At 38.9% G+C, this 23,182-nt stretch overlaps 1 protein-coding gene across 1 annotated transcript; it reads right to left on the bottom strand.

Annotated features, from left to right (window-relative positions):
- Positions 1–3,546: 3,546 nt before the first annotated feature.
- LOC129357864 (fidgetin-like) lies at positions 3,547–15,583 on the bottom strand. Its single transcript, XM_055026828.1, has 2 exons — positions 15,495–15,583; positions 3,547–7,987 (listed from the first exon to the last, which is right to left on the bottom strand). The coding sequence occupies exons 1-2, from the start codon at positions 15,517–15,519 to the stop codon at positions 6,828–6,830; spliced, it is 1,185 nt and encodes a 394-aa protein (XP_054882803.1). The 5' UTR covers positions 15,520–15,583; the 3' UTR covers positions 3,547–6,827.
- Between the last annotated feature and the right edge of the window lie 7,599 nt (positions 15,584–23,182).

Genomic DNA, 23,182 nt, shown 5'->3' with positions numbered 1-23,182 from the left:
AGCGAATCAAAAACGGAGCATGACGACATGCTGAGTTCGAAGCGAACTGAAAACTCACCACCTGTAGCGTAGACTGTCTGGACTAACATCGTGTAGAGTCTTGTAGGAAGTGCTCTCTCTCTCTGTGTTTTGTTGTGTTGCTGGCTCGTCAGCCAGGGAGACAACAGCTTGCCTTCTGTTTTACACTTCTGTTTTCTTTTCTTCTGTTTTTTGTTCAGAGATTGATTTATCAATCAGTATATGAGGCCATTGTTTTGTAGCATGACTGAGATAAATTTCTTCTCTTTGAAAATAGCTTAACTAAAAAGAAAAAAAGAACAACTTTTGACTGTCATTTCTTTAAACTGTTACAGTCAAAGAGGGTATATGTTGCACACCACATGGGACAATTAAGTGAGAAATCGGTGAAAGAATGTCTTCATTTGAGCACGAACCTATTTCCAAACAATAAAGCAGCCTTCCAGTTATCTGTGTGGCCTGTGTCGTTTTTGGGATATAAAAATCTTCCTATTTGAGATTTTATGTGATAGAGAAGCAGTAGTAACAAAAATATAAATGTGGCGAACATTTGTATTGAGTCCACTTAACTCTGGTGCCTTTAAATCTAATCTAATGCAATTAATTTTCTTAAAACGGTTACAAATTAATCTCAATATAATTCCAGGATTCTGAGGTTTGTTAGAGAATATTAGAGAAAAAACATCATGAAGATCAAGGAAGACTGTAGACGGGTCAGGGATGACGCTGCAGAGAAATTTAAAGCAGAAATATAAAACAATAAACCAAAATTCTGAACATATCCTAAGTTCAGGATGAATTTAAAGAGTATGACACAACTTGAAACCTAAATTGACAGCCTCCTAAAATGAACTTTGATGAGCGAGTCAGCCAAAAGATGTACATGTAGCTATGCAGACAGAGCTAGACACAGGAATGGTTTAGATCCAAGCAGAAGGGTCCAGTCAAAGCCCACACCTTCTGCGAAATTCTGAAAATTTATGCTCACAAATGCTTTCATTCCAATCTGACTGAGCTTGATGTTGGCTTACAGTCTGTGACGAGGCGAAACTGGAACAAACATGTAACAACAACTGCAACAAAGGGTGGATAGCTACTATTAACAGGCGGCAAACGCACTGCACACCACACTTTTCAGATTCTTGTCAACCAAAACTAAAATAGTTCCTTATACATCACAATTATGGAAAACTTCTTGTTAGTCTAAGAAAGGAAATCTATTTATTTATTTTTTGTAAATAGTTTGTGCTTTTAGCATAAAGTGAATCCAAGAGGAATGAATCCTTTTGAAAAGGCCCTACAGCTTTATGTGTTCAGGCATGTCACAATGCTCAAATGGCAGGTGTGTGTGCGTGCATGGGCGTCTCTCCCCACCTTATGCTGTGTGTTTGTGTGGAGCACTGAATGAGGGAGCAGTGAGAAGGGGGTAAGCAGAGAGGCAGAGGGAGAGCACTGCAGTGCAGATAGATGAATGCAGTGGCCTGGGCTGAGTCAGCAGCATGTTCCCAACAGGCTCAGACTGTACAGTGCACTGTAAAGCACCTACTTACCCACAGCAAGCAAATCAGAGGGAGAGGCAGCCACTTCAGGGAGAAGGAACGTAAGTGAGAACAATGAACACAGACTCATGCGGTCAAAAGCAAGTGCTCTGCTTAGGGTTTAACCTTCAGCTTCCCGTTACCAATGATCCAGCTGTTTGTTTTGACTCTGTTTCACACTGCATCAGTGAGAGTCATGTAAAATGTATTCATTTCTTTGATAATTGCATAAATCTGTTGTTTTATTTCTTCATATGCATATCTACTCCAAACCATTCTGGTTGAATTTCTATCCTTGGTAAGGTTCTGTCTTTTTAAAAATCCACCTGAATGTAGGACAGAGGTGGGCCATCGATTAAGTGGGTCGTTGGCGAGATCTGCTGGGCAGCCAATCTGAGAAGTGCAGAGGTAGACTGTGTGTTTATGTAAGGGGGCTTTCAGAGATGGACGATGTTCTTGGGGGAATTGGTGTAATCTGAGTCATGAGCAACTGACTCGGTCAGGTGGTTTCCTTTAAATAAGCACAAAACAGCCATTTTCCTTTCTGACCAAAGTCTCTCCCTGCATGCAACCGTGGAGCATGACTTCTGTCTTCATGCACAGGATGTTAATATCACAAAATGCAGAGCAAAATAGGCAAATACTTTTAATAAATGTGTTTTTTTTTTTAATAAGTCTGTAAGTGAATCAGAGCCCGTCCCATCTGAATTTTGCATTTTATCCCACCTCTGGGGATATTTGTAGATCAATTCAGCTTCTGCCCCACATAAAAACTCCTGCACAGCCTTGAAACAACAGTCTTTCATTGCTTGCATTAATTATGACAAAATATGCCATATTAATTTTTACATTAATTTTGTATTTCTATAGCTTAACTGTTCCAACTGCAACTCTTCTGTGGACTGCTTTATTACGTCTGCGGTAATAAAGCAGATATAATAATAAACTGGTGGTTTCTTACAGCTCTCTAACGCCCTCTAGTGAACTGCAAGGATTGAAGTCACTGAAAAACACCAACTTGCCATACTGTGAGTGTTTGTCCCCTTCTGGTGTTGCAGATCATCAATTGTCGTAAAACTTTTGTCAAAACTTGCGATGAGTGTCTTACATAACATCCAGCTTCATTCGGTTTTGCAGAATGGTTTTGATTAATTCTTCTTCTGGATCTTTCTGGGTAGTTTTGGATCAGTACACCTGAGTTTAAAGTCACAAACTTACAGCAGGTTTTCTCCTGAAGGATTTTCTGCTCTGCATCTAAATCCTGAAGCAATCAATAGATGTTACCATGTTTGACGTTCTCTTCTGAAAAGGTTTGTTTGTCAGACGCAAGAAGAAACAGAACACATATAAAAACTCAACATTTGAGTCTTCGGATCAGGATGATTTCTTGTTAATGTTGTACAAGCCTCTGCTTGGATCTGAACCAAGCATGTGTCTAGCTCTGACTATATAGTTACATGTACATCTTTTGGCTGACTCATCAATAGCCATCGTAGGAGGCTGTGAGATTAGGTTTCATGTTGTGTCATAGTCTTTCATCCTGAATGTAGGATATGTTCAGAATTTTATTGTTTTATGACATTTTTCTGCTTCGGATGTAATGTGGAAACCAAGATCCCAGAATCTGGAGGAAGAGTGGAGAGTAAAACATTTTACCTCCTTTTGCATAAATTACTGTTTCAATGCTTCGATGTACTGAAGCAGTGATTCATGCAAAAGTAAGCCCAGTCAGGAATTGAGGCTATAAACATGAACATACTTTTCGTATAATACCTTTTTTCATTTGGTCTTCTGCACTATTCTAAGTTAAGGAGACACTGAATTATTTTGTTGTTAGCTATCAAGTTGTGTTAGTTCACTCAGTGATTAGTTAAATAAAGATCAAGGAAGAGAAACACTGAAAAATCCTTTTATATCACAAAATAAATTGTATGAATGAACCAAACCCCCTTTTGTTTTCAAAGAAGAAAAAAAAACGAAGAAAGCCAAGCATGATTTGTTTTAGTGTATTTTCATCTGATAAAACATGACAGAACAGTCGGTAGTGAGGTAGATTTAAACAGGTCAACAGCAAAAAACATTGCTCTAAAAATGACATGAAATAAATACTGCCATGTACAATGTCTTAAAAATGAGGTAGAAACCATTGAGGAGAATGTGGAAGAAATGATGATGAGTGAATTCAAAAGATAACACAGAAGTTCAGATTTGACTCCACATCCTTCTCTGCATCAGAGAAACAAAACATTTGAAATAATTGCTGCAGTGCGTATCCTACTATAAAACATGCAGTTTGTGTGACACTGAAGAGCGTATAAGTCCTTTCAGCTAAGCGCTTGAAATTTATAAAAGTCTAGTCAAGTTGCTTTCATCCATTATTTTTTTTCTTAAAAATAGTACAGAGCTTTGGTTAAAGAGGATTTGTTTGCGACATTTTAACACAAGTTATATATATTTTTTTATATACGGGCGAGCATTTATTCTGATGTCTGAGTGTTTGAGGAGAAAAGCAAAGTCTCAAGATAATATCACCAAATAACTTCTAGGGCAACATTTTCTCAAACATGGATTTTGATTCAGATTTGAAAATAAAAAATTACAGTGAACTGCTGACTTCTAATTAAGACATTTAGCAGGTTCCCAACATGATGTAGATGTTATAAGGAAATGCTTTTTTTTTGTTTGTTTTTTGTTTTTTACCAGGAGTGCTTTGTTTTGACAGTTGGTCTGCAAAACCTTTTTCCCTAACACTAACTACACTAACACTTAACATAGCATTCATCTTTTCCACCAAAACCTATAGGAGAATTACAGCTATACACAAAGAAAATATGCTTTATATATCTAAAAAAAACATCACTGATGTACATTATGGCATGTATTGTCCTTAAAAAAAAATCTGAATTACATTCAACATTTCGGGCCTTGGTAAGAAAACTTCAAGTTTCCCAGAGCAATAAAACGGATGGGATTGTGTTTGCCTACGTGTGCAATTGTGCGAGCATGCTGACATTTTATATTATTGAAGGCATGAACGTGTGTGGTTTCCCTGAAGTTTTTAGCCATGGCTCTGTTTTCTTTCACCATCTTGCTCGCTAGCAACACCCTAAGGTTATAACATACATTCTTACTTTTATCTTTCTGAGGTAACAATATTCTTCCTGAGTTTTTCAATAACATGTCTATAAATCGTCCTTCTAATAGGGTTAAGTAAAGAGATTGCATATTAAAAAGAGTAAATCAAAGCAGATAAGCAGGCAATTCTTCATAAAGACTATAATGTTGAGCAGAAAGAGTTTGAGGCGCTGGAACCTGCATGAAGAGCATCCAAACAACAAACGATCTTTGTTGGATGTTAAACTGGATGCTAATTAATGTTTTCTTAAGTTTACCACAAATGTGCCTGGTAACTGCACCATTAGAAGACATCCTACAGATATTTGTGTTTAGCAATTTTTCTGAATGCTAAATACATTCGAATGAAAATAAAATCTTAAATCATTGGTAATAGAATTAAGCTTAAACAGTGACTTTATGTATTGCTGGAGTTATTTTTATACAGTGCTATGAAAAAGTATTTCTCCTTGAATAGTTCAAATATTAATCAAACATAAACAGAGTAAATTCAGAATAATGATTTGATGAAGATTTCATTTATTATAGCAAGTTGTCCAAATCAACCTGGGCCTATGTAAAAATCAATGTATCCCCTTTTGTTAACCTATTAATTAAGAATGATTATCCACTATTACTGGTTCAATTTCTCCAGTTAGAACCAGACCAGTACAATCAAGTAATCAGTTAAGAAGAATCTGTATGAGGACATGAATACTGAATTTCTAACGAAACTTCTAAAGAAATTCAGGTACGGATGGGAAACAAAAGGCCTTCGGACTCCAGGAACACACAGTGTGTCATCATCAACCATAGAGAAAACAGTGAAAAGTACCCCACCTTCCAGGGAATTGCTAACCTACCAAAACTACTCCAAATGCATCAACGATTCACCAAAACAGCATCTAAAGGTTCATAAGTTAAGTTAAGAAAAGAACTGGATAATTAAAAAAAAAAAAGTCAAAACTTCCAAAAATATCAGATTGCTAATCCACAAAACTGGGGAATATTCTGGTCACAGAGGAGAAGAAAGTGGAACCTTTATAAAGTGAGTCTTACAAAGAACATTATAATACCAGCAGTCAAGCACAGTGGTGTGATAGTTGGTCATTATAGCACGACCAACCATCATGCTATAATTGATGGAGCCATGAACTCTGCAATCCAGCAATACATCCTGAAGGAGAAAGCCCAGCTGTCAGGTTGGAACCTTCAGATCAAGTGCATTTTAGTTTTTCTTCAGGACAGTGATCCAAAGCACACTGTCAAAAAGGCTGACAAAATGATACGATAGAGTGACTTAATTGGGGTCCAGACTTGAATCTTATTGAAATGCTGTGGCACTACCTAAAACAGAGCCTACAAGCTCTAAAGCACTACAATGTGACTGAATTAAACCAAATTCATTGATTGTAAAAAAAGGTGATGGAGGATTAGTTTTTCAGAAAAGATCAAGTTGGTTTTAGTTTTTCTGTAATGAATGAAATCAACATTTTGAAATTGTTATTGTGCTATTTACAGTTTAATTGACCTGAATGTAAAACTAGAAGAAATCTGAAACAAATATTTTATCACAGCACTGTATGCATATTTAAACTGTTCAGCATTGATAATTATTAAGCAGAAAAAAATAGGTCTCCACAATAGGACACAAATGCAAAAGGAGGTGGAGAGAAAATTATGATATTAATCTCCCAAGGCCCAATGACACACCAAGGCCTGCAGTCAGATTTATCAGTGATGATGCTAAAGTAGAACGGCAATCTCAACATTTTAGTTATTGCTTGCTTTCCTTTTTGGTCTTTTTGTGGTGCCAAAGAGCATTTTTGCAGTCAAAGGTCTTTTTACACAAATAATGGCCACAAATTAATACACCAACTTCTTAAACCACACCAAGTAGCCAAAAGGAAATAGATAAGATCCTGAGAGAAAAAGACACTCTGATATCTAGACTGTCTATGCAGAGAATATCTCAACCTAACACTTGTGAATCTTTGGAAAAATATGAGGAGAGACAAATGATGGACATCCACAAGAAATAGAAGTCTTGTGCCCTCTTGTGTTTGCCAGAGAGATTCCGCCTTTTGCAGAACAAGTCAGTGTCGTTCCAGAACCCCTCAGTCTTTAGGTACTCCTCCCTGACGTTGATAGGGATCATCAGTGGCCACCAGTGGTGTCCTCAGCTCGTGTGTGAGATGCAGGTATCTTCACAGACATTCTTTGCTGCTGAGAAAAGCTGTGCTCCCCTGTTACGCTTTCCCCGGCAAGGCCTGACGGTGGGCTATAGTTCCCTGCCCTGTTGTATGGAGGTGAAATCAGGGGCTTTCCAGGTTTGTAGGTCTGCTGGTCATTGGCAGGACGGCTAACATCATAGCCATTGGCCTGGCTATTACCGTTACCTTTGCTGTGACTGTTTCCTGGACCATTGCCATACTTTTTGTAGCGTGATCCCTCTGCTTCTACCTCCTCCTGTACTTCATCTGTCATCTCAAAGGCCTTGCGTTTAAGACCTCCATCAGCGCTCCCTCCAAGGTTGTGACATGGGTAACTATAACTACCTCCGACCACGGTAGGCCGAGGGGGTAGAGGTGTGGGAGCGCTAATTCCTGAGGGAAGATAGGAGGCACTGGGGTGGCTGTATCCAGAAGAAAGGCTCGTTTGGGGGTAGCAACCCGGTGGGTAGTTGTAGACTGGAGTGCTGGTGCTGTAGCTTGGCACTAGAGTAGGGGTTGCCTGCAAGGTGTGCAGAGGGGCAGGTGGAAGTGCTGCACTGGGCTGAGGGCAGTATCCAGGCGACAGATAGGTGCTGTTGTAGGCAGGAGGGTATTCCTGAGATGATGGGGCACTGCAGGACGTAGTGCCACCATAGCCTGGTTCCGTGACCAAGTTACTACTCACTAATGTTACACTTCCTGTGGCCGGGATTCCTACAGAGGCAGACCCCACTTTGGAGCCAGTTAGTGCCTCAAGTCCGGGGTAGCAATCCATGCCTTGGCTCAGAGCCCAGGGCTCGGTTTCAGTTTTTAGGAAACTTCCAGACTCAGAGTAGGCGCCTGTAGCAGGGCGTTCATATGACAACTCCAGACCTGAGTACTTCTCCGCATATCGCTTGAGCAGCGAAGAAGCTGTAAGAGCAGATATGTCGTCACTGGCCCAAGGATACCCAGCAGGGGCATAGGTGCGCCGGGCAGCAGTACTGTAGGGGTCTTGTTTGTGGGCAGACTGTGGGGAGGTGGTGGATGTCACATCTAAGTGCTGCTCAGGCCACTGAGATAAAGGGGCGCCGTGCTCCGGAGACCAGTGCATCTTCAATAGACCTGAAAGGACCAAGAAAGAAAGAGTCAACGCACAAAAATGCAGAGAGAATGAGAGAGTCAAATGATTCTCTGCTTAATTAGTCGTGATTAATACTTTAGAAAGATCAGATTACAGTAGCAACAACACTCTACAGCGTGGACACTGCTAGCTCCTTATAGCACCATTATGTGTTTTAAAAAAATCTGAGGAAATAGTTCAAAAATAACAAGAAGAAGGCTGAACATATTACAGCAGAGTTATGATTTACTATTTTTTGGGTTTAACCTCTGTCTGTGTTGCAACATGATGAATTTCAAAATGGCTGGCAGGCTTTTGGAAACCTCAGAAATATAGCAAGCATCTACATTCTGTAGGATATTAAATAAACAATATTATTTAATATGAGCAATCAGCTAATGTTTGTATCAACATCTTAAAGCTTTGCAAATGCAAAAGACCTGAGTATCAGAGGCAGAGCTCTGTTTTTTGCATCTGTAAAATTGCAGAAAAGGATAAATTCATCACAAGATGGCAGTACTGACCACCCAACCCTCCATTGGTCATTTCAACCCGTCTTCATAATCACCATAAAACAAAGCATTTTACACAATCTTGTTCCCAGGCTCTTATGCTCAGATTCATCCAGGCAGGGGACAACAACCCTAACCCTTATGAGAAAGTGCCAACATAGCCCCCAGCCTGGTCTCCACAGCGATAAGCCTCGATCAGCCTGCATGCTACCCTCTGAATCTGCTCCTCTCACATTGGAGCCATTGTTGTCTCTCTGTGAGTCTCATACTCCACAAAGCCACCCCCACCAAGCGTGTGATCTAATTCGGCCCAAACCTCAGGGGTCTGCTGGACAGAGGGAAAGTGGGTGGGGTCCCTGAGGAGAAAAATCTAAGTATTTCGTTCCTTCATGTTACATGGAAGCTAAACTAGAACACACATACAGATGACCGCTTAAGTTAGGATTGATTAGGCAAGAGAATAAACAAATCTAAATCTCGTGACATGAGCAGTTATATGTAGACTGGGTAATCCACTGGTTTAGAGGCTGAGGGCTGGTCTTTTTGAACTGGAGTTAGGCTGACATTCCAGGCATTGCAGAGCATTATTAAACTACCCCAAACTCAGGGCCAGGCCAGAGGGGTTTTTCTGCAACAGCACTGGATAGAGGAGGAAGTTACCAGAAGATTTTGGTCTGGTTTGGAGAACATGTTCTTTTGCTGATAGGATTTTACAACCAAAAATTAGATTTGAGCTACTTTCTTTTCTGAGCCTCTGCTTCCTTAAAGGTGCAACTTTTTACAGTGAATAATGAAAGTGACGCAGGTGCTGCTCTGCAGGGTCCACTGCAGATACAGCGTGTCCAGGGTGTTCCCCGCCTCTCGCCATTGACCACTAGAGATAAGCACCAGCACACCTTGGGTAGAACACAATGAATGGATGCATGACTTGTAACATTAATGACCTACATAGCAATATCAATCACATTTCATTACTATAATCTTCTCCAGATTGAAGTGCGTTCAAATCATATGATTTTTACACCAAAAAGGTATTAAAAACATATTTTAGATATATTAATAGAGCAAAAGTGATGGAAGTTCAGAACTGATTTTATAGACAAGAACCTGCTGACCGCTAACTAACACTAAGCAAATATAAATATGGGTCCATGTCTATATTTGAGTTTTTATTTAAAATTATATGCCTGTGTTGTCATATTTTTAATTAAACCTTCATTCAACCAGAAGAATGATCCGTTGACATCAATATCTCTTTCAGAATAATCCATATTTTCCAAATGTTATCTATGCTGATGTAAGAATGTAAATATCTAATCACCACAGTATAAGAATAATAAGAATAGGCAAAGTGCTTACAAGGACTTGTTAATTAAAGTAAACTAAATTCTGCTTAAATGCTGTTTGTGAGTTTTTAGTTATTTTAATCTATGATGTGAGTTTATATCTACACCGTAACAAAAAAACAAAAACGTCTATAATTTGCGGTTAAATATCAGCAGCTGTGGTCACCAGAATTTTATCGTAAATTAGAAAGGTTTTTTTTCTTACATTGTATACATGCAACTCAAATTTCCACTGCTTACTCTTGAAGCTTAATGTATTTCAAAGAACAGCTGAATAAGGTAGGATATTGATATTGTTGAAATAAAGAAGAAGTCAATATGTTTGGACCCATTAGTCTGAAGTCAGCTTCTGCAGATCTACTCACTGAATCTGCAGTCCTGGACAGACAGCGGTCTAATGCAGATTAATAAATCAGTTTGAAAAGCTTGGACCAATCCCATTCAGCTTGCAGAAGAGCACAAGCTTGACCTTTCACAGATAACAGGGAGGATAAACAGTATTTCATCAGCCGGTCGGTCATTTTATTTATTTTTTTGTCTAAATGTCTTTTGGCAATATAGAGGTAGAGGTAGATTTTATTTTTATTTTTTTGGCCAAAATCATTTAAGGCCCCCCCAAAAATAGCTTTTTCCATTGTTTTAGGAAGGTGGAGATTTAATACTTTTGTCTGTCATGGAACTGTGAGATTTTGGAAATCTCACTGTTAAGAACATTCTCTGAAAAAAACACACAGAGAGTTTGCTGTTTTAGTACTCATTACTAATATAATGAGTATAGGGATACCTGCTTTCTCACTCCAGGTATCCCATTGCCTGTGATACTATTATAAATAATCATAAATAAATAATCATGTCCTGCCATGAGAGGCAGGACAGCTGGTTTCGAAGGCTGTTCCAATTCTTATACGTGTTAAAAGAAAATCAGAATTGACAAAAATCAACATCTGCTGCTCAAACCTCGACAAAAACCGTAGATCAGAAATTGTTCAAAAATCTCAGATCTCAAATCAGATAAATCATTCTTAGCTAAAAATCTTGGTATGATTCTTTCAACCTTTCACTTCGCTTAGCCTATTTCAGCTGTGTGTTTAAATACCTAAAACATCCACTGTCTAACAACAGGATTCGATACATGGAGGATTTTTAGATTTCACGTTTTTTCTGCTCATAATAATTAGTGAAGTTAATTCAAAGACCAGACTACTTGAGAATGGTGCACTAGAGTTAAGACTTTTGGCATCCAGTTTTTGGTAGAAAGAGAGAGAGAAATGAGAAAAACAATAAATCAAGCAAATAGAAAAGATTGAGCTTGTTTTAATTTATCATGAAATTAATTGACTGTTTGCATATTGTGGCAGATCTAACCATGACAACAGAAATATTTAAAATCAAATAGTTTTTAGTATATGACAAAGATAACCCGAGTTGAAAAAAATATCCGAAACAATCTGACTGTAGGATGCAGATAATGCATGAAATTATCTTGCTGCATAACTTGTGTGTTTCAAAATTTCTGATAGAAAGCAGAATTAATGGCTCCATTGATTACAAGGTGTCCAGGTCCTGAAGCAGCAAAGCACCTCAGATCATCACACCTCAGATCATGTTTAGATGTCGGCACAATGTTCTTTTCCTGAAATGCTTTATTAGTTTCACGCAGAACGTATGAGAATTTAAAAAAAGTGAATTTCATGTTGTTGGTCTACAGAATGTTTCTCCAAAGATACTGGAGATAATCAACATGTTTTGGAAAATGTGAAATAGTGGGTCCTGCAGTGCTTTGGATGTTGTTCAGGAGGAGTCGCTGCTGCTCTCTTAAAGTTATTCTCTTCAGTAAGTAATGAACTAAGGTTCATTTTTCCACAGAACTGCATTATGAAGAAAGAAACCTCCAGACATTCAGTCCAAACATCCACATTGTCACCATTGTTACTTACATTTGTGGATGTTTTCTTCTCTAAGTACATGATTTTATCTTTCAAGGACACAAGGATATACAAGTTATTCTTGATCTCTGGGTCTGAGTGGACTCCAGTTTGAATGGCGATCCACTGCATGGTCAGTATGAGTAATTAGGGGTTAATAAGATGGAAGTACGCATGGGGGAAGGGCTTTGCTGTGATGGGATTTGGGGGTTGTGGGGCATCAGAGATGGCTCCTGGACTGCATGAGTAAAAAAAAAAAAAAAGTCACCCCTCTTTAGCTGAAGGGTCTCTGTTAGCGCTTTTTCTCCACTCACAATAAACAAAGAGATCCCCTGAAGATGGACAGACACTTGGAAATACACACACGCACACACACACGCACACAGAAAAGCCCTAACAGCAAAGTGAACTCGCACATTGCGGTTCGTCCTGCAGCGTTGGGCTTCGGATGGCCAGAAAGCAGAGGGACTCCTGATCAACCACTGGATGATTCAGGTTGCAGGCATGCCAGGAATCTAACCTGAGATGCATATATCTTTTTCCATAGACTCAGCAGACTTGGTAAATTTCCAAAATCTTGGAAAAGGACAGTGGAAATGCTGACAATCCTGGTGACATGTCAGCTGTTGGGATTTTGTGATTGGAGCTGATTCACACCCTGCCAATAGTTTTACATGACACATATAGGCGGCGTTATCCCAGTTTCCATAACATGACTGGCTTTGCTTTCGTACCCTGAATCAGCCAGTGAAAAAATAGTTTTATTTCAGCCAGCTGACAGTCAGTGGACAGCCATGGCCAGGAGAGGGGAATCACTACTGTATGAAACTGGAAAACACTGGTAATTGAGGAACTTTCTCTGGCATATCAAAAGGGAAAAGCTATAATTCAAATCTCAGTTTGAAACGTTAACTTTTTAGAACCTTGGTGTAGCTTTAAACAAGAAATTGGCTCAAGTCCACATTAGAAATATGTAATAATTACTGAGTTACTGAGATAATTACTGCCAAGCTTGTCTGTGTCCCTGCTTACACAGTAAATGAGGGCTACCTTGTTATGTATGCAGTGACCACTGGCTAAAACACAATGTCAAAGTGAAGGAGATTGGACTCTCCCACTTGACAAACTTCTCTTTACTCCTTTTTCCTGGTGTGCAAAGTGTAACCAGTCTACAGTGTGAACTCTGCACCACACCAGGTTCAGTTTTATCCAGTTTGGTGATCCAAATACTAATAAGAATCTGCTTTAAATATGTTCACTTCATTTATACTTATAATAGTATATCTGCGTGGTCACTTTTATACCCTCCCCCACTCCTTTAGCTCCACACATGTGGCAGAGGCTGGACTGTGCCCCCCCACCTCTTCTCTGCTCATTGTGTCCACTCATATATCAACCCTGCAGCTGACCAGTTCCCCTTCGCGTCTTCCCCATCTGTCCTTCCCTTTGCTTGTTCCTCAGTCGCCGCAGCTCCCATCTTTACCTAAACTCCTAATGAGGAATCTACGGTGGGGTGCGGCTTTCTTAACAAGCTGTCACGATTACTGTTAGAGGGGTAATGCATTTGTAGAGGCCGACATTTATGTGGCCCACCATTCAAAGCTAATGAGAGGCTGTTGACACCGGGTTACTAACGATGTGGCTTTCATTCACAGGACTGCTTCACCCCGTAACTGCCGACTTAAAAAGCGCTAAAATGCCTCATCATTCTCTCTTAGCCGTCACCCTATCATCATTATGTACAGAGCCCCCTTAATGAGGTGTGGGACGATGGTGATTACATGTTTACTTGTTTGTTTTTGCAGACCGATCCCTAATGGGTCAGTGTGGCAGATTTTATTGAGGGGGGAAAAAAAAGCAAATGAACACTATCTTAGGAATGCATTTAGTCAAGACGAAGGAGAACTAACACAATGCTGTGAGTCACTTTGAAGAAGGAATGTGACAAATGCATGTTACCAAAAACTATCTACTCAGACAACTCCCTCATTCTACAGGGCATTTTTCTGACTGATTCACAATGCATAGACATGGAAAGCAGTTCCCTCTGCTTTATTCTAATCAGGTTAGTGTTGTAATCTTGTTAAAGCTTGACCTGATCAATAACCCAGTCGGTCAATATAAGGATATGAAAAAAGCCTGGACTCTTAAAACTCGGGGGGTGAAAAAAATGTCTTTTTTTTTTTTTGCTAACCAAATTCTGGACCTATGTTTTGGGTTGGGTAATGGCTCTGAACCAGCAAACTGGGTTGGGTTTTAGAAACAATTTGCTTCAAGTGACAAATGTCACTAATTAGCAAGTTAAAAAAAAAAAAAAAAAAAATTATATATATATATATATATATATATATATATATTCACTTTTACTTTATGTGTGTCATAAAAATGAGCAGTTTAACCCTTTAACACACTTACATGCAAACACTGATGTCCTCATGATAGTTGAGGGGTTTTAAGAAGAGATGAAGGCAACTTATTCATAGTGTCTAAAATATTTGCATCAATTGTTACTCAACATTGCTTATTTGTATTGACTTTATAAAATTTTCTTAGGTCAAAGCACCAATTTGAAAAATTAGCTAGCATTAGCTTGTGCTAGCTATAGGTAGTGTGGCTGCACGATCTGACCCGGAAGCGCAATCCGTGCCAGTAACTCATTTGCACATGCGCTAAAACAAATGTTTCTGGATAATTGCTATACTGTCGATCTGCAAAGATTCACAATTATTTTTGATATCAGTTAAAAAAATTATTTACTGCAAAATAACCTATTTTCCTAGACAGCTGTTATGTCTTTAATGAATAATAATTATCATAATTGTGAAAATTGTTTATTAGACTCATTGGACTGTAATGTACTTACGATGTCAATGCGCCCTCTTGTGGAACCAGAATTCAAGTCATAGTGGTGTAGAGAATTGTGATTTAACTGTTATCTGTATTTTTTTCAGAATCTTTAAATTATACATTCTTTTTATGATTACAATGAAGTACAAAAAAGAAAAAAAGACATACAAATACTTTCTCTGAAGTATTTTTAGCGCATGCCCAAATGAGCATGTAAAAACAAGTAAAACTTGTTTTTTGGTGCCATCAACTCTACGCATTTACATTAATAATATTTAACAGTCTCATGCAAATAGAAGAAAATAGATTTTGGCCTTATGTCTGGAAAAACTGGAACCTTGTTTTTGTGTTTTGTTTCCGTTCCAGGTGTGACTGTCTCCCACTCTGTGATATTTATTCTTACCTAATTCTGAGTTGGTTTTTCACCTAAAAATAATTTAACAAGTTGAAAACCTGGAATTTACCGATTAAACAGGAAATACTTGTTTTCGTTCATAGAACTGCACAGTCAAAATAAATGATGCTTTCTTTGAACAAAAACGCAACAGATGCACAAGTTGTTTTACTGCAAAACATGTTTTGGAGTCTAATAGCTGTTTAAACTGTACACCGTTCACATGGAGAGGCTGGAAAAACAGCAACTGAACACTTTTTGTGAAATTCCTCAAAACGAAGCCTGGAGGCTCAGCTGTTAAAACCATTAGCATTTCTGCTTTCTCAACATGACTTCTCAAAGACACCCCCTCCTCTCATTTCCCTCCCTGCTTCCTTCTAACCAAACCACAGGAGACGGACAAAAGATGAGCCACAAGAAGAACGAGTACAGAAAAACAGCCTGAAGGTGAGGATCTGCACACACCAAAAACTGCCAGAACTTACTGTATGGGGTGACAGGACTGAGCATTCTGCAGCCCTGGCCCCAGGTGAAGAGGAGAGGACCAGGTCCACTTGTCCTTACTGAGGACCCAGCTGCATGCTGATGGGGCCCAAGTCGATCCTGCTGTACACTGTGTGGCTGCTGTCTCTGCAAGTGGCCAGCCTCAAGTACAGCTCCATGGTTCAGCTCACACTTCAACACCAACGTACCACCTGAAGAGGGAAACGGCCACAATGCTATTTATGCAGGAGTACTTTTGTGTAAAGAGTAACACAGAAATGTTCAGAATGCAAAGCAACATTAAAAGACAGATATTCAGGAGTTTCATTTGGCTTCAGGTCAATTCACCCTTTGCCAAACTGTACACCTTTTTATTGTTACAAGTTCCCATTTTTCTCCTTCCTACATCTGTTTCATAGCCGTAAAGTAACCATTCATGTACGTAAGCAATTGTGTGTTTCTTTAATATTCACTTTGCATGATGGAAATAGTCAATCATAATGTAGAAACCTCAATAATAACTAGCATTTCAGTGGTGTTTTCTATTTTATCTGAAAGATTTTCACCCAATTTTGACTTATTTTGGTTCAGATGCAGATTAAACTTGTGAAATATTCCAGCCTAACAAAGAAGAAAGGTTGCTGCAACTTTATTCATATTTCTGGTCCCACTCACTTGACGCAAAAGGTTACATCTCCTTCTTTGCATTTAGTGAAGCTCAACAGAGGTTTATTATTAGCTCATTATTTTAGTCAGGTGTGTTGAAGCAAAGACACAAAAAGTTGCAGGAACCCGGCATATGGGGATTTTAGTTTTAGACCCATATTTTAAGGAACCTCTTTCTGGTAAATGTCATTGGTGTAAAAAAAAATACTACTGTAGACTATGATTAGGATAAATTAATTTAGTTTAGATTTAGCCAAAGCAGGCACAAAACATAATGGGTACAAATTGACTGATGCTTGGTTGGTAGAAAACTTTTAGATCCAAACCTGTAAGAAAGTAAATCATACAGGCCATTTTATTCTGCTTTGCTTCTGTGAAATAGTCGAATTAACATGAGTTTTATTCTCTGTGCCAATACTGGCAAGTGTAGTGTGAATTTTAATGTGCAATAAAGGGATCCTGCATTTATGCAATAACAACAGTGTGTTTTTTTTAAATAATCTTTTTTGTTTATGTGAAAAATATAAAAGGATGAAAGTTATCCAAAGGCTAGAACTTGATTATGTAATGTAAATGTTAATTATTTTATACTTCTCCTATAATGAAAAAGGAAATAATATCAAACTTAGGACTGATAAAAATAAGGATTTTTAAAAGCTTCATAGTCTGTAATTTCCTGTTTTCAAGTACCTACATACCAATAATCAGTTGATTTAATATATTAGGTAATTTTTGTTTTCAACCCGAGTGAAATGTAGTGTCCGAATTACTAAAATACAAAACAACTTCTGATTTTTCACCTAAAAGTGTGATTCAGAAATAACTTAGGAGACAATATGGAGAAATCAAAAAATAAATAAATGACATGTACTCAACTTTTATAAGCTCATCCTTTCCTGTCTTAAACTCACGCGTAAAAAATTATTTGCACATAAAACAGTCTGGCCATTTGCTGGAGTAAAGCAAATTTATAGGGGTGACTATTGCCCACCTCTGGCCCCCCATTGGTGGCGCCACTGAAGCCACATATGAATGTTTTTCGACCTTTAAATTTCAGGCCATTTGGAGATATTACGTCGTTTGGCGTGAAAACATCCTAACATTTTATTCTTTTAATGACACACAAAGCTCTATTAATGCGGTCAAGTTTTGGAAAGTGGAGGGAAAAAAAAGACCCGCACGTATAAAGATGCCATTTGCTGGGGTTGTCATGCGCATATATTCTCGTTCTCGGCCTTATTTTCACTTTACTGTGCAAAGAAAAACAAACATCGCTCTTTCAAACCCCAAAACTCGGAACCATATCACTGCAAGCAGAACTTTGCACTCTTCCTTTAAAGAGAACTTTCTCCTGCCTGACACAGATTTTCCGTTTCTGTAAAGAAAGTCAAGCCCGAGCGAAAACAGACAGACTGAAGTGACGCGTTTAGAAGGACGACGAGAAAGAAAATGACGGGCAGTGGGTGCAAAAAGGCAAACTGAAAAAAAAAGTGTGCAAAAAGAAACATAAATGGATGGACAGAAATGCGCAAGAAGCGGAGGTTCTATTTGCATCTTTTAGGGGGATAAAAACAACTTTCTCAACAAATGAGGAAATGCTTACAGACCTGACCATCCCTGGATGTGCTCGGTTAGTGCTCCGGTGCGGAAAGTAATCCAATATTCCTCAAAATACAGCAGGGGGGAGTCGATGTAAACGGGATTGTAGTTGTGTGTTCAGGAGGGGGGATCGCTCTCTCTCTCTCTCTCTCTCTCTCTCTCTCTCTCTCTCTCTCTCTCTCACTTGTGGGACCCTATCCTCTTCTCTCCCACTCTCCCTCCCCCATCTGACTCCCACCTCCGTCCCTCCCTCCTGGTGACAACAGAGCCTAACCCCCCCCCCCCCCCCCACACACACACACACACACACACACACACACACACACACACACACACACACACACACACACACACACATCCCCTCCCCCAACCATGCACCCACCTCCTCCCCCTTCTGTCTTTTGTTCAAACTATTCTAGCAGGAAGGGAAAGAGAGAGAGGAGAGGGAAAAGTGACCAATCATGCAGTGTCAGAGAAGAGCATAATGATCCCTGCTGTGTGTGCACATATACGTGCATAAATATAACATATATATTTAAATATATTTATCAGTGTGTGCAGAGGTGCATTGGAGTGTCATCCCACTTGGGAGACTGGAAGCCCTCAGTTTGATGAATGGGCGTGCTGGGACACATGTGAGGGCAGATTTTTTTGAATTTTCTCCTTCAGTGATCACATGAGAAGTTCAGTTATTGCCAATGACTTCTATTGATCCGGTGCATTGATCTGAGTGTTGTTGGGAGGGAGGGCTTGAAGCAACCGTGTCAATATTACCTAATTCCTGTTGTGACCCATCCCCCTCGATGCACCGCACACACGCTGCACTCATCAGGCTTCAAACATGCAGTAAAATTAGCTCAGATATTTGACTCCGTGGAGTCACTTTTTCACCTGTAATTTATTTTAATAAGCCAAGCAGTTCCACACAGTTTCATTTCTTTCTTTCTGTTTGAGATGTTAATCACACACTTTCAGGCAGTTTTGCACACAGAAGCACAGCTGTGACTCTGCATTTAGAGTTATGTTATAGGCTGCTCATGTTACCATGCAGAAACACTCATGGCACTGCAGGATGCTTCGCTTCAGCTTCAGATAGGATTACACACATGTTGGACACATGTGAGCCATGTTTTAAAGATTAGTTGCTGATAGCAAAATTAAAATATCCTTTTTCACTTTTTGTTTATTTTTGCATCCAGTATTTCAATAGGATTTTGTTTGATAGATTCACATAGAGTGCCATGTACCTGTGAGATGAATTAATGGTTTAAAGTTTGGGGCTCTAAATGTGTCGTCCCCAACTAAAAACTGTGTGGCATTTATATTTAGCCTCCCTTTAGGGGCTGGACGGATACCATCTCTTCAAATATATTTTCAAGTCTGGCCACAACTTCTCTGTTAAATCTGAACTTTGTTGTTGCAGCATTTGAATATGCTTTGGAATAAACCATTTCATTGTTGCTGTTCTACTGGAAGGTAAAACGTTCTCCCAGTATCAAGTCTTTTGCAGCAATTAACAGATTGTTTATGTTTGACTGTGGCTCCACCAATTTTGACCAGTTTTTGTGTCCGTACTGAAGAAAAGCATCCCCACAGCATAATACTGTTACCACCATGTTTCACTGTGATTTTCTGTATCACAGAAAATCTCGATAAAAAACACAAACGCTATTGAATGCTATTGGACACTGATGTGTCACTTTAAATAGAGTTCTGGTCTGCTGTTTGCTATTAGTGTCTCGGAAGGTTGCAGGAGTAAAAAACAAAAAAATCTGACTGAACTGTGAGTTAAAATGTTGCCGCTAACAGTAGTGGAGAGGCTTGTAAGACCTTTCATAGGTGACTCAGAAGAGTAATGGCTAGTGCAGCGCTCAGCCCTTTCAGCCTTACATGCTTTGCTGACAGACCCTGAAAAAAAAGCCACTCTGTTATTCTGCAGACAAGAAAACAATACATCTGAACAATCCCAAATGTGCTACAGAAGCTGTTCCTTTCATCACAGGTAAGGTGGGTGGCTTGATACATTCTCACTGCCTGAGTCGAAACTACCAGAGGTGTTCTGTCTCTTCACCTCTGAAAACAGCGCTCCATATAAGAATAAAAATGCCTAAGTGGGTCAAAGGAGAAAGAGGAAGGACAGAGGCCAGAGTGAGCAGGTCCAAACATAAAGGCTTGGCTACCAGCAGCAGGTTGGAGGTGAAGTTTACTAACAGATTTCTCTTACAGAAAACACTGTACAGCAACACAAACATATAGGAAGACATAAACACTCATCCATGTTAGACGTTGTAGAAATTGGAAATGGTCACGTTAACTCTGTGCGTCTTTGGGCCTGTGGGTGGGAAAGGTCACATGATATCATGCATGAGAAGCTCAGCTGTTAACCATTCTAATTCTGTCTCAAGCAGCTGAGCACTGACCCACTGGTCCGCTGAACTGTCCCTGTAATGATACTGGTGCAGGCCCGTGTGTGTGTGTGTGTGTGTGTGTGCGTGTGTGTGTAGGTGTGTGTGTGTGTTTGTAGGCGTGTGTGTGTGTGTGTGTGTGTGTGTAGGTGTGTGTTGATGACTGCGTGAACATGTATGGGATTGGAGTAACTGTTAAAAATAAATTAAACACAGGTAACACTTATGTATAACTTTGTTGCTATTGAGCAAATCAGTGATGTTAAATAACCACTGATCAATGTTAAACAATAAATGCAATTATGGGAAATATTTAGATATAGATTAGATATTTAGGTGAAAGGTGAAATAATAAGAAGTGGAAGGACAACAACATTGTTTTATTGCTAGTAAGCAGTTACTTATTCTGTGCATATCGTTAATCAACTTATGGTTGTGTATTTTATAGAAAACTAGAAAATTCAAGAAAACAGGTTGTTCTGCTGTCATGGGGTCATTTATAGTCTAGTCAGTGCCTGGCCAGTCTCCGACAGAAAATTCAGTCAAAGCAAATCCGCTGTCACCCGTGCAGAACTGGCAATACCACCAGACTGTTGTTATGCTTTCCATTCAGTATGAGACTAAAATGTTTCAATAGGACCAAAGAAGATGCTTCTCCCCAAGAAAAACCTTAATTTCAAAATGATGTTCTGCAAGAAGTACCAAAACTGAACTTCAGAGAACTGAATTCAATTTATTTTCTCTGAAGACTGAACGTTCGGATCATTTGGGACTCCTGGAAAAATGGCTCACTGGTTATTTTGTAACTGAGAATGTTGTGCTGTACATAAGAGTCAAATATGTAGCTACAAACCAGACTTTGTTCCCACCCGTCTGAGCATGTTCATGGATAATGTGAAGGGTCAATTATGAAGCAGAGGGAGCGAGAGCAACAAACTCAGAGAAAGGGCAAAACAGGAACAGGAAATATTTCAGAAAAGAACAGGATATGCGTGCATTGTTGATATTGTCTCTCATCGGAGACCCTTGCAGAGGTGTCCAAGTTCTGGTATTTGAGGGTTGGTCTGTGTTTCTGCATAACTATGCGCTTTAAAGACAGAAACATAAACCAACATCTGGATGCTGCTTTATAAGCCAAAGATTTGATCAAATTTTAGTAAAACATAACAGCAGTGACAATGATGTGCCACGACTTGGCAAGGGTAAGAGAAGAAAAATGTATGCATTCTTTCAATATTTCACAACATGTGTAATAGTTTCATTTAGTCCTCGTTTATTCTTAACATGCTTTCTGTAAATGTTCATTACAGATCACTGCACAGTCTCATTTCCTTCAAGTTCATTTTGTCACATAATTTGCTTTTAGCACCATTAAACTCCAAATTCTAGATAACTTTCCATCTGTAAATAATGCAAAATAACCAGCAATCTCAAAGATCTCCCACACAGTTCATATAGCATGTTTGAAAATGCTTCTCTGTTGAGAGACCTGAAGCTGGAGCAGACCAGAACACTGAGACTCAAGGCAGATACCCAGATACTTTCAGTTAGAGTTTCAGGTCCACATATTTCTACAAGTTTTGTCTTGCAAAACAGACAAATGAACTCACCATCCATTTTGAGGTGAGAATCAAAGAGATGCCTAATAACCCTGTTATACATGCTCAACAATAGAAGCATGGTGGGAAACGCAGTTGCTCTTTCTCTAACCCTGCCCTCCATTGACACATATTTTTTTCCCTGAGCGTCCAATTCAGATTTTGAAAAGATTTGAAATCACAGGAAAGTTGTTATGAGAAATCTTTCCTACTTATGGATTAGGAAACCAAGAGCATCAGCATTTTAAACACCATCCTCATCTCATAACATGCTTTGATGTCTAGATGACATTTGAGAGGAAATGTAGCCTTGCCATTGCCTTCCTGTGCAATTCCACTTGATTTTAATCTCGCTTCAGTGCTTCGTCTGGGCTTTTTCCCTTTGACTTGGATTCCTGCGGTAGAACTTCAACAGGTTCAATCACTGAACAGAAGGAGAAGTTGTGAATGATGACATCAATTTTTTTGTTTGAGAGTTGTAGTCTGCCTATAATGGCAGCAGAGAAAGTGAAAAAAAAAAAAACCTCAATACAGTTCATTGCTCCAGGAAGTCAAGTTTATTTTAATAGCACAATTGAACAAGGTAGTAAAAACCCATCACAATCCCTAATTGTGAAATAAGCAATAAACAACACATTTGGTCAAGTGCCACCATCAGAATTATCACATCACACCACAAAAACAGTCACCAATTTAAGAAGCAATGGTTTCTCTGAGAGTTCAGAAACTCTGCAAAGCGCAGAACAAAAGGCTGGTTTTTACCAGACTAGAGAAAATCCACACTACTTAAAAACAGCACATAAAAATCACAAAAACATTTTGATTGTCATTGGCACATTAAATAAGTCAGTGATGTAAACCTATACACAACCATGAGAATGTTTTTCAAACATATTGTACTTTTATACAAATGCAAAATACATGGAAACAAAACAATAAATATCCACCTATCCATTTTCTTCTGCTTTTCTAGGGCATGTATGGCAAGCCGATTTAGCATAAAATCGGATAAAATTTTTTTGATTAAGTTTTTATTTCCAGAGAAAAGGTATTCGGTGTATTTATAGATACAAAAAGAAAATGTCATCAAGTGAAAAATACAAACGATCACAAATCAGACAAGTAATAGCAGAAATTCAAACATAATTTCTGTTCAGACAGAAACAGAAAAGGAACATAAATTATGTTCTGTTTGAACCCCCAGGGAGCTTAAATGCAATTTCTATATGTAGATATCTAAAAAATTAATATCGATATCACAAATTGTAATCACAAATGTGTGATCCTTCAACAGACAAATCTGGTGATACAATTTGAAAAGAATTTGGGAAGAAATTTTGAACCATCTAAATGTAATTGATAATGTCTTGAATTCTTCTTCTTGTCACAATGCAAATGATCTTAAATTCTCAATCAGAATAG

This window comes from Poeciliopsis prolifica, unplaced genomic scaffold (assembly GCF_027474105.1).
Source record: "Poeciliopsis prolifica strain line A6 unplaced genomic scaffold, Auburn_PproV2 SCAFFOLD003, whole genome shotgun sequence".
NCBI classification, from domain to species: domain Eukaryota; kingdom Metazoa; phylum Chordata; class Actinopteri; order Cyprinodontiformes; family Poeciliidae; genus Poeciliopsis; species Poeciliopsis prolifica.
The sequence above is the reverse complement of the archived record's forward strand: the minus strand, read 5'-3'. Positions and strand labels throughout refer to the sequence as shown.